At 40.5% G+C, this 18,566-nt stretch overlaps 1 protein-coding gene across 1 annotated transcript; it reads left to right on the forward strand.

Annotated features, from left to right (window-relative positions):
• Nucleotides 1–29: 29 nt before the first annotated feature.
• Nucleotides 30–17,725, forward strand: SAXO2 (stabilizer of axonemal microtubules 2). The gene is given in 7 exon segments (XM_032621679.1): nt 30–150; nt 9,335–9,534; nt 16,742–16,826; nt 16,828–16,999; nt 17,001–17,279; nt 17,281–17,598; nt 17,600–17,725. Coding segments are annotated over 7 exon segments (1,218 nt in total). The 5' UTR covers nt 30–112.
• Nucleotides 17,726–18,566: the final 841 nt, after the last annotated feature.

The raw sequence follows: 18,566 nt of genomic DNA on the forward strand, positions 1-18,566 counted from the left end.
GGAGCATCCGTTAGCCGCGCCCCGCCGGTTACCGGGACTGAGCCCGGCGCGGTGGAGTTGTGGAAGCTGCGGCTGCGGAAAAGCTGTGGAGCTGGTCCCGCGAGCCGGGAGCATGAGGACATGGTGTCTGTGTCAGATTTGTACCTGCGGGTAAGAAACGGCCGGTGTGGCGGCCGCCGGGGCTTGGAAGCGAGCTGGGGTCTCGGGGAACGGAGCCCTCAGAGTGGCCGCCCCGCCAAGGTGGAGGACGCGGGCCCAGCGACGTCCCACTTATCCCCGAGTCCGCAGGTGCTCGCTGTTCAGCCGCCAGCTACCGCGGGTTAAGCAGTTCTGCTTTGTCGGCTCCTATCCACGGGCGCAAACTGAAATGCTATGGCGCCAGGGGGATGATATACGCCTGTGGTAGCAGCGGCTGGATGTCAGGCTGCCAAGTGTGGAGACCTGATCCGACGGGGAGAGTGTATGCCCACAAAAAATTTTTTTAAATTTATTTATTTTTGGCTGTGTTGGGTCTTCGTTACTGTGCGAGGGCTTTCTCTATTTGCGGCAAGCGGGGGCCGCTCTTCATCGCGGTGCGCGGGCCTCTCACTGTCGCGGCCTCTGTTGTTGCTGAGCACGGGCTCCAGACGCGCAGGCTCAGTAGTTGTGCCTCACGGGCCTAGTTGCTCCGCGGCATGTGGGATCGTCCCAGACCACGGCTCGAACCCGTGCCCCCTGCATTGGCAGGCAGATTCTCAACCACTGCGCCACCAGGGAAGCCCCTATGCCCACAAAATTTAAAATAAATAAATAAAAGGAAACGGAAGGAGAGTAGACCGGTGTGCAAGTCTGAGTTTTCGACCTGTGTTAGGCTTTCTTCTGTTCCTAGCTTTCCATCCCCGCCTAACCATATTCCCGTTCCCAGTCCCATCCAGACTGCTTTCCTTTGGGATCTGACGGACTGAAAAGGTAGTAGGTAGTCTCCTGAAACCCAGAATTGGTCAGTGAGTCCTGCCTAAACTGTAAGCAGTCATCTCCTTCCTCAGCTTCCTTGCTGACCCAGGGATTAGACGACTATTTGCTAAATAAATATTATGAATATGTCAATCCTGTCGTACTGTAATCCCCTCCAAAGGAAAAACACTTCACATGGTGATGGAAAGCAGTTTCCCCGTAGTTTCATGGTAAATGTTGTTTTAAATTACTAATCGGATGTAGATTAGAAGATAAGTCAGCCTTTGAGGATTTGATTCATATCTGAAAACCCTGACTGGCAAAAAAATTGATTAATTTTTTTTCTAATCTTTAAATTAATTTCTATCCAACCTAAGTTCCTTTCCCATCCAGCTGTCAGGAAATTTAAGTCTTCATTATGTTGGAGGCTTCCTTTTTCCCAAGCAGTAAAATGGTCCAGGGAGCAGAGGCATTGCCAATGCAAGAGGAGTCTCTCTGGGCTTTAAACATTGGTAATGCTTCCCACTGAAATGTCTCTTGCTGGAGTTCACATAATCCCTTCAAGAGTGGTGCCGCCGCTGCTTTGAAATTTATGTTTGAGGTACAAGAATCTTGGCAAAGCTGGGAGCCATTGTTGTAGGGTTCCACCTAGCCAACTCTTGATATCTGGCCACCTCCTGGATCACTGATAGAATGGGGCAAAGACGCCCACTCTTCTATGAACTCCTTCCCCCTCATCTTCTACCTCCTTCCTCTCTCTGGGGAATCGTCCCCTCTTCCCTCTTTTGCAGTCCAGGACCATCTGTTTCCTCTTAGGACCTCATTTCCAGCAGGACATCTGATTTCATCTCTTCATGAATTGTGTTTAAAAAGACAGGAGAACGTGTTGACTTAAGGCAGCTTATATCCTCAGCCCTTCCAAAAGTCCTGCAAGAAGGAAATGTCAGGGTCCTGACTACCTGCTTGAAATAAAGGAGGGGAAAAAAACAAGGAGAACAAACTCATTAATATTTCAACACATTGCCTCTCTTTAGGAGGATCAAGATTGTCAAAGAGACCACTTCAGGGAAACTTTGACCTGCATCTGCTACTTTTTCATCTTGCTGTTTGAATCTTTTTTTTTTCATACTATGTAACTAAATCTTTTCAAATGTCTATTTCTTTCACTCTATCAGTCAAAACAACCATCTATCTCAGAACATCGTTTTCTCTGCAATGTGTATATACAATTGCTCATGTGAGTTAAACTGTGATAAGTTATTTATGTTTGCATAGGCGACATCATTGCCCACGTGGAACCACAAGGATTTATGAAAATTCTGACTTGTCTTGTCCCACAGCTGAATATTTGGAAAACTATCCTATGTATGACAGTGTTCTTCCACCTCAGAGTCTGAAGCCCAAGGAAGAATTTCCAGCATATCGTTGTAAAATGGAAGGAATAACAACATTTAAGTAAGTATCAAGAAACTGTTTGCTTTACCTATTTTTCTCCCCACTCTTCTGGGTTTTTTTGTTTTTTGAATTTTTGAATTTTATTTTATATTTTTTATACAGAAGGTTCTTATTAGTTATCCATTTTATACATATGAGTGTGTATATGTCAATCCCAGTCCCACTCTTCTGGTTTTAATAAGGTGTTTTTGTTTTAAACTCTTTAAACTATTTAGTTGATTTAAGTTGAACCAGTTGACTAGTTGAGCCACAGCTTGAGGAAAACAGAAAGATGAGAATTAAGTTAAATGAGAAAAATGAGAAGGAAAGGGGATATATAAAAAGTTCTATTGATTGTTTTTGTTAACCTCCTAAAATCTCTTGAGTTTATCTGTTTTCCATTGTGACCAGAACCTAGAGGAATGCAGCAGCTTCCTAATGGTTATGTTTGTATCTACTCTAGCTTTTGCATCTCTGATCTGTTTTCTAACTTTAGCCAAGATGACCTTTTTATGTACTGTTTATTTTTTATTTTATTTTTTTATTGAAGTATAGTTGATTTGCAATGCTGTGCCAATCTCTGCTATACAGCAAAGTGACTCTGTTATACACATACAGACATTCTTTTTTTATATTCTTTTCCATTATGGTTTATTGACAGGATATTGACTATAGTTCCTCATGCTATACAGTAGGACTTTGTTGTTTATCCATCCTATATATAATAGTTTACATCTGTTGGGACTTCTCTGGTGGTCCAGTGGGTGGGACTCTGTGCTCCCAAGGCAGGGGACCCGGGTTCCATTCCTCGTCGGGGAACTAGATCCCGCGTGGATGCCACAGCTCAGTGTTCACATGCCGCAGCTGGGAAGCCTGCATGCTGCAACTGGAGATCCTGCATGCTGCAGCTAAGACCCGGTGCAGCCAAAATAAATTTAAAAAAAGAAAAAGAAAAAGAAAAAAAAGTTTACATCTGCTGATCCCAAACTCCCAGTCCATCCCTCCCCATCCCCCACCCCCCTTGGCAACCACAAGTCTGTTCTCTATGTCTGTCAATCTGTTTCTGTTCTGTAGATAGGTTCATTTGTGCCATATTTTAGATTCCACATATAAGTGATACGACTAGTATTTGTCTTTCTCTTTCTGAGTTATTTCACTTAGTATGATAATCTCTAGTCGCATCCATATTGCTGCAAATGGCATTGTTTTGATCTTTTTTATAGCTGAGTAGTATTCCATTGTATATATGTACCACATCTTCTTTATCCATTCATCTGTCGATGGACATTTAGGTTGGTTCCATGTTTTGGCTATTGTGAATAGTGCTGCTATGAACATAGGGGTGCATGTATCTTTCTGAATTAGAGTTTTGTCTGGATATATGCCCAGGAGTGGGATTGCTGGATCATATGGTAATTCAATTTTTAGTTTTCTGAGTAAGTACCACACTGTTTTCCATACTGGCTGCACCAGCTTACATTCCCACCAACAGTGCAGGAGGCTTCCCTTTTCTTCACACCCTCTCCAGCATTTTTTATTCATAGACTTTTTAATTGTGGCCATTCTGACTGGTGTGAGGTGGTACCTCATTGTAGTTTTGATTTGCATTTCTCTAAATACTTAGCGATGTTGAGTAAGATGACCTTTTTAAAATGCAGATCTAATCGTGTCACCTCCCTGCTAAAACTGCTGTTATATTTTCCCATTATATTTAATGTATACCAAAATCCCTTCATTGTTTGCTCCCTGCTTTCTTCTCTGATTTATTTTCACTGTAATGCCCTTTGCACTCTTACGGTTACATCTCATAGGACATGTTTCATTTCTTGGAAGTACCAGGCTTCTCTTGTCACAGAGCCTTCCAAGATACTATGTTACCTGCGTGGAATTTTTCCTGCCTCTTTACCCTAATTAATGCCTATTCAACCTATACCTCTTAACTCAGTTATCACTCTGAAAAGCCTTCACTGACACTCATCCAGTTTCCAGGCTAGGTAAAAGTCCCCTATGTAAGTTCTCAAAGCATCTGCCTGTTATTTATTATTAGATTAGTTTCAGTGTTCCATGAAAGCAGGAACTATGTCTGTTCTTATCTCAGCATTCTATTTCCAGAAACCTGTTACAATGCCTACTAGCTCATAGTAGGCACTCACTATTTACTCAGTGTGTGAAAGACAAAAAAGTCCATTTAAGCCTAAACTTTTCGTTTGGACTCAGCTTTTTTGATCTTTGTCAGCTCATGGGTTCTTTTCTCTATTTTCTTAATGTGTACACTGTATTCAAGGTACAGTCTTAGGTGTTAAGTATAAAATTATCAATAAAGAGAGGTTCTTGCTTTCCAGGAACTCATACATCAGCCTTCTATAATTTAGGGTTTTTGAAATGCTCTGTAACAACTTTAATTTTTAGTGCTATCCATTTTCTTTTCATTTCAGATATTTATTTTACTTATCTAGCTAAGGTGGAGACCTTCAAACTTTTACTGCAGTACTTATACCTTTAACATTTCAGACAACCCTTGCAGTGCTTTGGTGATTCCAGTTACTTCCCTCATACTTTGGTGTGATTTGGAATCATCTAGAAAGGTTAAAATTGCAGATTCCAGAGCTCCACCTAAAATAGTCAGTAGACAATGAAGTGGATCCCAGGAATATGCTTTTTTTTTTTCTTTTGTGGTACGCAGGCCTCTCACTGTTGTGGCCTCTCCCGTTGCGGAGCACAGGCTCTGGACGTGCAGGCTCAGCGGCCATGGCTCACGGGCCCAGCCGCTCCGTGGCATGTGGGATCTTCCCGGACTGGGGCACGAACCCGTGTCCCCTGCATTGGCAGGTGGACTCAACCACTGCACCACCAGGGAAGCCCAGGAATATGCATTTTTAACCAGCATTGCTGGTGATTCTATTGCTACAGACACAATGCAATGGGCAGGTATTGGACTGTTCACTGGGAATGACAGGGAACAGAAAGAAGGGCTTTCCCACCATGTTTATAGTCTTGTGGGAATGATAGTCCCAAAACAAAAATCAGGTAAACAAGATAACTACACATTATAGTAAATGAGATGAAGGAATTGAGCAGTTGGTTGAGATAGAGCAAATGGGAATGGTTGGTCTTTTCTCTTCACCTTTATTCCTTTCTTTCTTTTTTTTTTTTTTTTTTTTTTTTTTGCGGTACGAGGGCCTCTCACTGTTGTGACCTCTCCCGTTGCGGAGCACAGGCTCCAGATGCGCAGGCTCAGTGGCCATGGCTCACGAACCTATCCGCTCCACGGCATGTGGAATCTTCCCGGACCGGGGCACAAACCCGTGTCCTCTGCATCGGCAGGCAGACTCTCAACCACTGCGCCACCAGGGAAGCTCCTATTCCTTTCTTTCTTGATGCCTTAATGATTCATAACGGAAATTTGAAATAAATTTCACACTATTCATATTTATTGAATAAAGATTTTTCATTTAACCAACTCGAAGTGTTAAAACCAGGAAAGTTTAACTGCTACATCTTTCTTTAAAAGGCAATTGCTTTTCAATTCTGGGCTTTCTCAGTTGCCTTGTTCAAGTAGCCTGTAATAGTAAACAAATAAAATAAAATAAAGAAATGTCCCAACTCCCAAAAGGTTCAAATACGCCAACAAAGTAAAACTTCCATTTCTTAAATCATCATCTTTCCACTTACTAAAACATTAGATCTTTTCTTCATAGTTTGACTAGGGAACTAGCAGTATTTCCAAGAGCCATATCCAAGGGGTTCGGAACTCTTGCTTGACTCCCTCATGGTGACCATGTTGACTAGGCAGTAGAAAGCAGCTGATTCATCTGTACAAACAAAGAATCATGTGTCATTCTGTTTTATACTTTTCTATAATATAGGAAGAGACTGTGTAAAGAGCAGATGTCTGGACTTGTACCGGACTTTTGATCCTTTATAGCATTACAGCTGTAGCACAGTAGATGATTGCCAGAGTTGGCAGGAAGTCTGCCCTGAAAGTATGATTCCAGACATGTCAAATGTTTTAGGAGGGCTTCCCTGGTGGCGCAGTGTTTGAGAGTCTGCCTGCCTATGCAGGGGACACAAGTTCATGCCCTGGTCTGGGAAGATCCCACATGCCGCAGAGCGGCTGGGCCTGTGAGCCATGGCCGCTGAGCCTGTGCGTCCAGAGCCTGTGCTCCACAACGGGAGAGGCCACAACAGTGAGAGGACCGCGTACCGCAAAAAAAAAAAAAAAAAATGTTTTAGGATATATCAGATGAATAAGAGTGCATTTACCCTTTACTGCTTCTCCATAGAAAGTTGCTTTGGGTTTGGAGGTAAACTTTCTAACTCTTAACTAATCTTACTAGAGAAACTAAGACTTCTAAGCTTTCTCTGTCCTCTCTACTTCCTGATTGCATTTTAGCCTATTCCTCTCTAGCTGGTATTTGGGAAGAGCAAAGAACAACTCAGATGTCTTGAGAAGCAGAGGTATGGGATTTCTACTATTATTTATCCACTAAATAATATTTCATAAGCATTCGTTAAGTGTCAGGTGCTATGCTAGGCACCTGGGATACAGTGGTGAGCAAAACAGTCATGATCTCTGTGCTCACAGACATTGCAGTCTCGTGAAGGTGGCAGTCAAAAACATCACTCAAAATAAGTATAAAATTGCAACAGTGATCAAATCTATGAAGGATAGGCGCAAGGTAACTTTGGATCCAGAATAAGAGGCTTGACTTTATCAGGGAAATGAGAAAAATGAGCTAAAATCTGAAGGCTGTAAAGCAATTAACTGGATTAAGACTGTAAGAAAGTGCCTTCCAAAGAGAGAGCAGCAGGTAGCAGGAAGGAGCATGGAAAGAAGGAAATTGTCCGAGAAGGCCAGCAGGAGCAGAGGGAGCAAGAGGAAGCACAGTGTGATTTGAAGCTAGTGAAAGAGGCCATGTTCAGTTTTTTCTGTATCCTTAGAGCAATAAGAAGCTATTGAAGGTTTCTTTTCTTTCTTGTTTTTTGTTTGTATGTTTGTTTGTTGAGGGGGGTACGAAAGAGAGTTGAGGAAGAGGCTAGGGAGATGAGGACAAGAATGACCTGATCAAATTTTGTGTGAAAGGATTACTTTGGGTGCAATGTAAGAAAAGATTGGAGAGAGAACTAGTAAGTGAGTTTAGGAAGGTATTGAATTGATTTGAATGAGCTATTATGAAAGCTTGGAATGGTGATGAGAGAGAGAAAAGCGGATTTAAGAGATATTTAAGAGGCAAAATTGACAGGAGTTGATGATGAACAAAATATAGGAGGGAGGTGAGGCATGAAGGGTTAGTCCTAGGTTTCTGAGTACAGCTGAAGAGATGGTGATGCCAGTCAGTAAAATAGGGAACAAGCCAATAGGCCCAGATTTGTTGGGGTAAAATAGTTTGATTAGGGGTATACTAAGTTTTGAGGTACCATTGAATATCGGACAGGCCACTGTAAAAACTGGTACGGAGCTAAGAGAGGAGGTCTGAGTGGAGATGTACGTGTGAGAGGTGTTTCCATATAGTTAGTAATTGCAGCTGTGGGAGTAGAGGCGTTGTCCTCAAGAGGGAACGTTGGGTGAGAAGAGGAGAGTGGGTAGCCCCAGTGTCGAGGAACTGCCCAACTTCATGACTGACTATAGGAGGGCGAAGCTGCGTAGGAGACCAAGAAGAAATAATGAGGAAGGCAGGGAGAGAGAATTTCTCAGAAATACAGGGAGTGGGCAATAATGTCAATTAGGACTTGAGAGGTTAAGTAAGATGAGGACTAAAAAGGTCTGGTGGATTTAATCACATAGAAGTCATGGTGCACCTTCAAGCTGTGTTAGAGAAGTGACAGTGCTGGAAACCAGGTTGAAGTGGGTTGATGGGGGTGAGGAAATGGAGTTAACAAGTCTAAGAGGTTATATCGTGACTAGAGAAGGGATTCAGTGAGTTTTGGTTTTTGGAGCTTATGGACATATACAGAAAATATTGATTAATATAAGTTGGTTTAAATAAATGATACAATGAGTGAAACAGTCCATAATGTCCCAAAGAAAAAAAGCAATTTTGATGACTTTTAGTAATTTGTAGAGCTAACATATCATCCTTACTGTGTACTAAACACTCATGTGTATGCTCTACATACATGCATGTGTCAGTCCTTCAAACAACCCTATGAGGTAGATGGTATTATTGTCCTATTTTATATCTAAGGAAACTGGAGCATAGACAGGGTAAGTTACCCCACATCATAAATCTGGTGAATGACAGAGCCAGGATTTGGACCCAGGTAGTCTGATCAGTCTGAGTCTGTGGTCTCACCACCCCACCAGACAACCTCAGTGTCTGCAGTACTACCTCTGCCACATAATGTTATATAATGCCCAGGGTGGCTAGGGTACCATATGACTCCTATCCCTGGCAAGGGCTTCTGGGGATCTGAAGATGGATAAGACCCACATCAACACTATGAACATGATTTATGTCTAAAGGCCAGAGTTTAGACATAAATTATTTCTTTAATTGATTACTTAATGATGAGCAGAAAGACAGCATGACTTCAAGAAGAGAGCATGCCCAAATAGTTTATTAGAGTCTTTAATAGGATGAATAAGGATTTTGACAAAATGGACCCAGGTGATATAGTTAAAATTGTTTTCAGATTCATTAAATCTTTAACCTAAGATTTCCTTCCAGGTTAGGAAAAAATTCAATTATTTGAAGATTTTATTTATGTAAGATCCAATTAACTGAGGATCCATTGTAAAGCTGTTTTGAAAACTAGGATTTTTGACATTTATTTTTCTTATATGTAGTCACTGGATAGGACATAAAGGAATTCAATAATCTCTTTCAGGTAGCTTATCAACCATCACCATTTTAATATCTTCTTAGACTTTTAAAGTAAAAAAAAGTCTGGAAAATTTTAATACTGCATTGAAATACTTAGAAATAAAAGAATCTGTGAAGCTATGTTTCAAATTTATATATTTCAGGTCGGATTCTCGTCCTTATGAAATAGTCAAACAGCCTCGCCATGCACCAGAAGAATATAAACCAAAGCAGGGGGAGATTGATCTTGGTACTACCTACAAATGGCATCTTAATTCTTGTAGAGTGCAGCGTGTGGCAATAGCTCGGCCTTTGGAGAGACAAGTTAAAAAAGGGAAGTTGGATACTGTCCCAGCCTATAAAGGTAACTTGCCATTTCAAAAATTAAAGAGCCATAAAGCAAAAACTTACTTCCAGCTTTGAGATCTAACATCAAATCATGATTTTGGTGCATTGCCAAACTTAAGTCTCCGTGGCTTAGGAAAAACTTTTTTCTCTGTTGTCTAAATAGTATTGTATAGTGAGAAAAAAACAGACTATTTGCTTGATGGAGAGTTAAGAGACCTGGATTCCTGTCCAAATTCAGCCACTTAATTAGTTTTCTCTATCTCAAACCATGAAAACAAAGGATACCACTGAACAAGCATTATGTCATATTTGTCACATTATGCTACATGTAGTCGGCACCGTTCCTTTCCTTCCATCCCAGAATGAGTTGAAACTTTACTGAGCATACTGGAGCCTTTGAGAAAGTCAAATAAAGAGCAACCCTCTTCTCCATTCAAGTTCTGAACCAACCGATAAAGCAAAAGAGTTAGCAGGTAGAGAACCAAAATACTCCCTTTATACTGATAAAGGCTGGAATAGAGGATGAAGCTTGAATCTGTTAGCAGATGGTCCCTGATACTGAACCTCAGAATACAATAGGCTTGTCCACCCAGTGAGACAGTGTTGGAGCACCACATAGGCAACCTGCTCCTCCGAGACTTCCAGCATGGAATACCTTCTGCCTCCTGGCAACTGACTTGGAAGAGTAAGGACTGTACAACGTACGGCCAGTTTCTTTCCAAAAATCAATCTGATTATATAGTAGTCTGTTGCTTTTTGGCAGGGAGTAGGGTCCTTTATTTTTAAACAATAGGCTATCTTGTTCATATTTTTTCTGTATTTTTTTTGTTAATAATGTAATTGCATATTTAGGCTTAAAGCCTTTTCACTAGTTATGTGATATAACTGAATGGGTATGTCCTAATATAAAGCCCTTTTGTACGAGTGATGCCATCCACAATAAAAGTAATGATTTATACTTTAAACCGGTAATAACTGAATACATACTTTTTCTTTAAATGTCACTTACCAGTTTAATGGGTAACTAAAGTATATGGTATCAGTATGCTGTGATCTATATGTCAGCCCAGGAGGGAGATCTATACAAAGGACACATTTTTAAGACAATGCATGTGGTGAACAAATATATTGTTATAATCTAATATAGCATATAGTAATTGCTAAGATATATGTTTATTGGTATGCAGAGGAGATAGTGTATTGTGTAATAATTTGACATAAAAGATAATTGGTGAAATGTCTGTACTAGGTCTTTTAAACAACCGTAGTAAGATTTTCTTTTCTTTTTTGCCCCACAAAGTCTATTTAAAAATACAACAATATTGATATTCCTTGATGCTGTGACTATTTACGTATGACACATACACACATACACACCAACCCTAGTTCTGGCTTCTCATTACCTGGGTTTCCTATAGATGCCTGTACTTCCACTCCCGTAATCCAATGTTGAGGATTCCTGGGTTCCTTCTGGCCTTCTCTCTCCTCATCTTCCCTAGTGAGGAAAAGTGATCCTTGTATTTCCAGGTTATCAGGCATGAGACAACAAATACTAAGGGCCAAGGGAATAATTCGTCATTCTGCGTGATGATTGTACTGCAGGTTTTGTAGATACCTACTGAAGGACAGGTCTGTAGCTGAAGAGAAGTCACAATGGGAAGAGACTGTCACTGTCACCAAAGAATGAGAGAACAGAGCAAAGGCAGAAATGGGATATGATTAAAAACAAAAACGAAAAACTCTACAAGATGGTGAGAAGGGTGACATCTAGATTCTGGAGATGTGGTTCTGTGAAACTGGTGGCTCTTAGACAGAAACATACCTACCCCTAGCAGCCTTGCTTTAGAAATTCATTCAGATTAAAATGTAGATAATGAAAATAGGTCAGTATTTGATTTGATACTTTTTAGGGATTACTCTTCTGTGTGCAGGGCACTATAAGGAATAGAGATCTGAATTGAGCATGGTTGTTGACATTTAGAAACTTTACAGTTGAGATGAGAAAAAAGAGCAATAATAGCCTGAAGAATTAAATAGTCATCCGAGAAATAAAAATATGAGATATCACAAGAAGGGGCGAATAATTCACTAGAAAATTAATGGAACAATTAGGGCTTCAAACACTTAGACTAAGCAAGATATCACTCCAGGCTAGTCTGGGAATGCATCACAGACTAGTAAGTATTGATATATAGAAAGAGGAGGGATATCCTAAAAGCTAGGATGAGATGAGCAAAAAAATCATAAAGCCAGAAAAATAAGAGAGCTGTTCGGTGAACGTGGTGGGAACCAGAGAATTTCAGGATCTGAGAGATTGGTGTATAGTTCCAAAAATGTAGGTTGAGATCAGATTGTGAAGTCTTGGTTGTCAGACTGAGGAACTTAACATTTTTCTGGTAGCCACTAACATTTCTGAGTTCTGCTACCAGATAGGATATAGCAGATGGCAGAGAGCCATTACTTCCACTGAAACAGTTTAAAAAAATACATAAATTTTTAAAAACCTTTTTTAAATAGAAGCAAATAACTAAAATTACAGAGACAGGGGAGCCCTTCCTAGATGAGCTGAGATGGCCAACTGTGTACTTCTCTGGGAGCATTTGTCAAGTCTAGGCCAAGGCTGAAGATTAGGGTAGCATCAGCAGCGAGACCCTCCTAGGGGAAGGAGCAACTGACATGTAGGCCAGTGTGACCAACTAGAATCTGTAAATACCCCTGAAGTGTGACTGGTTTTCCTTGTGGGATGTCTGCTGAGTGATTAGGGGGCATGGTGGGCTAGAGGACTGGGCTAGAAAGAGCCCACAGAAATATCCCACAGTCTCACTTGGGAGCAGGTGCTTAGGGGAGAAAGTCCCACTAAAATGAAGGCTCAACCACAAACACATCACAGGTCTTGTCCTTGAAACTTGTAACTAGAGGAAGACTATGTCTAACTGAAGGTGCCGCTGAATGCCAGCCGCGCTCAGCTCCTGACTGGATCGAGGTGACCTGCCCCATATCCTACCTGCGTAACATAGGAAAGAGCAAGCTGTCTTCTGTTGAAAATAACATCGATTTTAGTTTCTATGGTTTTCTTATACATGACATCCAGCACAGAGTAAAACATTATGAGAACTATGAAGAATCAGGAAATATTTAAAGAGGTGATGGTCAAGAAATTTCCAAAATTGATGAAGGAATCAGGCTCCAGATTCAAGAAGCTCAACCAACCCCAGAATAAACACAAAGCCACGTCTGGCAACTGTCGTCAAACTTCTGAAAACCAAGTAAAGATAAATTCTTAAATTATAAATTCTAAAGATAAATTCAGTTAAAGAAAGCCCACGCGCAGCAAAGACCCAACGCAGCCAAAACTAAAATAAATAACTAAATTTATTGAAAAAAAAAAAGATTGAGCCTGGACCTGGACAACAGAGGAACACCCCCTCCACACACACACCCACCAGATTACTGAGCACTGAATAACAAGCAACAACAGTGTACCGTTGGAGAGGAGCAAGGTTACAGAGAGACATTCTGTGAGGTACAGGTGCAAAGAGAATGCCTAAAGCTGAGGATGGCGCAGAAATTAAGAAAACCAGCCCCCCTCTCCCCCCGCTCCAAAGCACAAGATAATGCCAAAGGAATTTAAAGCTGATGGTACGCTGAAGGTAAGCCTAGCAACAACAAAAGCCAAATCTAGCTCAGCTACTGATTGAGCTGACTTAACCTCCTTCACTAAAGCCCTGGCAAATGAAGATGTATATCCATTTCTGGACACAAATACTATTTATCCCAGTCTCTATTGTGCTACACACAATATCCAGCTTTCAAATACAAATTATAAATTGCACAAAAATAACATTTTATGCCATTCATTTACATATTATCCATGGCTGCTTTCAGGCTACAGTGTCAGAACTGAGTAGTTGCAACACAGACCATATGGCCCACAAAGCCCTAAATATTTATTTAATGAAAGTGAAAAAATATGATATTAAAATGTGTGGAATGTATCTAAAGCAATGCTTAGAGGGAAATTTATAGCATGAAATGTTTGTATTAGAAAAGAAGACAGTCTTAAATTAATGGCTTAAGGGTCCATCTTATGAAACTAGAAAAATGAGCAAATTAAGCCCAAAGCAAAGTAGATGGAAAGAAATAATGAAGAGCAGCAATCAATGAATCTGTAAACAGAAAAACAATGAGAAAATCGATGAAACCAAAAGCTGAATCTGTTAAAAGATAATAAAGTTGAATAACCCTAACCACGCTGACCAAGAAAAAAAAAAAAAAAGACGCTAACTACAGATATAAAGAATGAAAATAAGGATCTCACTATAGACTCTGTAGAACCTTATTTTACATTATTGTTTCTTCTATTTCCTTATTCTTTTCTTTGATGATTTCATCAGGTTGCTATTCATTCCATGTTTGCCTCAAGAAGGCAAAAATGAAAATTTAGGAAGTAAAATTGACAGGATTGGAAAATGACTTGAAACAGGGAGAAGGGAGTGAGGGAGAGGAGATTAGCTGGGTGAAACCTTTACCTGAGATACCAAATTCAAAATAGTGTTTTCTTGTTGATGTGTTATTTGTGGGGAATATGAGTCTGAGCAAGATGGTGAATTCAGTTGGGGCATACTAAACTTCAGTTTACCTCTTGTACATCTGTATAGAGGTGTCTAGTAGGAAGATAGGTATGTTGGTTTGGATTTGAAGGGAGGTCTGGAGTGGAGATTCAAGTTTGGGAGTCATCAGCTTATAGGTAGGGGTAAAACTGTGAGGCTCGTTTGATGATCTGTAGATTGAGAAAGAAAGGATAGAGCCCTCTGACTTTATAAAAATTGGCCCCAATTCCTTAGTGCCATAAGACAACACAGGGAACAGAGTCCCAACTACTAAAAGAACTCACATATGCAGCTGAGGACTTTTGTCCTCAAAGAAGAACCTAGAACAGCTCGCTATATAAGGATGGAGATGGAGCTCCGCATAGAAATGTTCATGGTGAGCAAACACATGCAAGCACCTCATGGACTTAAAACTGTTCAGGAGAAAGCAAGCTTCCTGTCTAGATTTTAGTGGCTAGAAAGCAAAAGAATGAGCTGAGGCAACTGGATTGCCCTTATCTAACAAGGGTAATACTGTAGCTGCCAAATGAGCAGACTGCATTGTTAGATGTGGATGGCATTATATTTTCTTTCCATAAGTGTCATAAGATAGTAAGAATAGATGATGTTAATAAAGACTGTGATGTTTTAAGGCATTGCTATAGAATGTTATTAATAAATATTCTAGAGCAAATAATTTTCTAGGCATATGAGCATAGGAATATTTATGAGAGGCAAATCAATTTTCTGCAGTTATCTGAAATTGATATTCTTGCTGACACATGCTGTCAAACCTTGTCTCTCAGTCTCCAAATTCTTGCTTCCGTTTTGAAAACCAAAGTTGTTTGTTAAGGGAGAAATGTTCTCTTTTTCTCTCATGAAATTAACATCGTTTTCTTGTAGACATTTTGGCAACAAAGGCTCTCCCTGTATGTTTATAAGGAACCATAGGTCTTCAATAACATCCTATGGTTTCCTTTTAGTTACTGAAAAATAGTGCTATAATTTTATACTTTAGATGGCAAACAACAGAGATGCCTTCTTGGTGCCTCAAGAAAAAGTGAGTTTATGGTAAAGCTCTATGTGAACTGGAAACGGAAAGCTATCGGGTACAGAGGAAGCTTGAGGGAAGAGCTGCTCCCTTCATCTCTGCCATGAGCTACATGGCTTCTCTCACAGCATCTTCGCTTCCCTTTACACGTCTTCTCTGACTGCCATTCTACTAACTGGCCTCCTCTGACCATGCATCATCTCTGTTTCCTTACAAGTCTATTGTGAAGTCTTCAACTTACCATAGCTCTCCACTTCTGCTTCATGGCATCCTTTTACATTCTTCTCCCACTTTTATCTGGCTCCGTATTTTCAAATTTAGGTTCACAAGAACGAGAATGTGCTTGACCCAGGTCATCTTTTCTTGCCAAGTTGTTTCTTGCCAGGTCTCTACTACCCTACAGATCGCCTGCTCTTAGGTCAGGTGTCCACTCTCATTCACACATTTGTAGCTTGAGGGTGGTGGGAGTAATCATTTGGTTGAAGACCTGGCAATCTTGGCAGAAATGCCTATGGCTGAGGAATTTGTCTCCTCAAAGGAGGTATCCACATAACAAGCATTTGAGTTTTGGCCTTTCCAATAAACAGTGCATGGACTTTAGCCTAGACTCCAATTCTTTATCTTGCATATCTTCTGTCTTTTATAAATTAATTTTTGGTATTTAGAAATACATATTTTGGGGTGAAGTCAATTCTGTAGTACTTCTCAGCTTTCCACCTTTCTTATCTAGAAATGGAAAACCTAAATAACCCTCAGTTGAAATATAAGCACTTCAGTTTTCCATCCATGGTCTAGGTAAGCTGCAAGAAGCAGAATTAAGGTATTTAACACTAAATCCCAGACTCAGCTCTGCTATTCATTTCTAAATTCCACGTACAATTTCTAACATTTTAGAAAGCACTCAGTTTTTGCCCCTTACCTCTAGATGACCCTTTAGCATTCAGGAATGCCTTGAAGCCCGTTTTCTCCAGAGGAAAAGTTGAAGCCAGTGATCTTTCTGGGACAGTACCAGTTACCCTGTAGCCTGTGTCTTTGCTCAGGGAGTCCAGTAGGCTTCCTAGGGTACAATGGAGTTGAAATTTTCTCTTCTTTGAGGAGTCCCTTCGAAGCAAGGAGTAATACCTACATCATTTTTGCCCACACATGAGGGCCCTTGATTTTATGGTAATCCCTAGATTTCATGTTTTACTTTAGCATTTTGTAAGTTAGAGCAAAAATCCCAACCAGTTCCTGGGAACACAACCATAATCTCCTAAACTCTGTCTTCACCCAAAACACAACCTTCTTGGCTTTCAAAAACTATCAACCATCAGGCTCAGATGTTCCATTCCCTGATGTAATCACAAGAATCTTAAAGTGGGAAGTTACGCGTATTAAATTGGAGTATAGGGAAAGGAAAGTGGAAGTGAAGAAAAAAGCGTAAATCTGAGGGGAATCAGTGAAACTTCATACTTGATTGGTGTTCAGATTTCTAAAAGAAATGAAAGGATGGCAATGAGAAAAGTCAGTCATGATTTTTAGAAGGTGGTTGCTTTCTTCAGTATTTACACGTGCTATTTTTTTGTTGTTTTTTAATTTTCAAGATGATTATAGAGCTTGGGACATTCAGAAAAGTGAACTTTATAAACAAGAACAAAATTACTATCCCCCTACTGTGAAATTTGGAAACAACATTTCAGGATGACTGTGTACCTTGTGAGATAAAGCCTAGGCAAAGCTTTAAACCCAGCCCTGCAGTCAAACGTTCTACAGTCCCCTTTAATGGTGATACAAGTCATCACCTTGATTACGTACCTCATCAGCTAGAATTCAAGTTTGCGAGGCCAAAAGAAGTTTACAAGCCAACCAACCAACCAACCTTTTGAGGATCTCACAACTCACTGATATGACTTCCAGGGGCTTGTTGGTGAAAATGCAAACATCTGCAGACCTCCATACACCAGAGTGTCCCAAAATGCTCAATTTGAAAGAAGCACTGAATTCCGTGACAGTTTTCAACTATGGGAAATCCCACCACCCGAAGTCAAGAAAGTAAAAGAGTATGTCCCTCCCGCAGGTATCGTGCAATTACACAGCACAAGCCACATCGATTATGTTCCATATGAGGCCAGATGTGTTGTTCCCTCCCATCAGGCCAGCTTCTCGTAGAAAAAATAACAGTTTTCCTTCCCAAGGAGAAAGCACCACGAAGGAAGATTTTCCAGCACGGGAAAGTTGTTGTCAAAGATTTATTAATATTAAGCAGGAGCAGCAGAGCCCCAACCTATCTGGGAAATTTGATGGTTTGAGCACTTTCAGATCTCACTATGTGCCACATGAATTGATTCCAACAGAGAGTTGCAAACCTGTAAATGTTCCCTTTAAGAGTTCTATTCCATTTGATGACGTAACCGTGTACTCTCCCAAGTGTGCACCAAAGAAACAGGAAATCTGCCCTGCCTAGTTATCCTTCTCCTCCAGGTTATACCTTTGAACATACAAATTCCCAAGGTCATAAATTCTTCCACACGATCGCTCCCACGGCTGAAGGCCTTCTAATCATCAAATCATATTTAAAAGGAAGCTAACTAACAGAATGTTGGTTTCCCAAGGGCAAAAACAATTTTCTATGGTAGAAGAAAAAGTTTATGAGAGCTGAAAAAAATCATGTTTTAAATTTTTAAACGAGATTTAGAAAATTTGTTACAGGAAATCAGGATTTTTAAAAAAAATTATTTATTTATTTATTTATTTTTGGCCACGTTGGGTCTTCGTTTCTGTGCACGGGCTTCCTCTAGTTGCGGCAAGCGGAGGCCACTCTTCATCGCGGTATGCGGGCCTCTCACTGTCGCGGACTCTCCTGTTGAGAAACACCGGCTCCAGACGCGCAGGCTCAGTAGTTGTGGCTCACGGGCCCAGTTGCTCCGCGGCATGTGGGATCTTCCCAGACCAGGGCTCGAACCCTTGTCCCCTACATTGGCAGGCAGACTCTCAACCACTGCGCCCCCAGGGAAGCCCCAGGAAATCAGGATTTTAAAACCCATTTTGTATTAATACTTTAACCAAGTTTGTTCTTTAATATGCGTTCTGAGAGTTGCATAATGTACATTCCCATCCGAACTATTTTAATCCAAACATACTTTCTGGTAGCTTGCCTCAATCTACTATCATTTGTACGTGTGTTTATAATTATGGAAATTATAGGGTTATTCATATATGAATTATTTATAAGTGCCTTAGGACTAATAGAACACCATTGAAAATGATACATGGATTATTTTCATTGAAAATGATGCATGGATTCTTTTTTCAATACAACAGTATTTTTTCCCTTAGATTTCAAGGCATCTGCATAGTGAACCCTGAGTCAAGTTTTGGTTGGCAGTGTCAAGATGGCTACACTGCTCCTCGCTGTGTTCAAGTTAGAAA

The sequence above is a fragment of the Phocoena sinus genome, chromosome 2 (assembly GCF_008692025.1).
Source record: "Phocoena sinus isolate mPhoSin1 chromosome 2, mPhoSin1.pri, whole genome shotgun sequence".
Taxonomy (NCBI): domain Eukaryota; kingdom Metazoa; phylum Chordata; class Mammalia; order Artiodactyla; family Phocoenidae; genus Phocoena; species Phocoena sinus.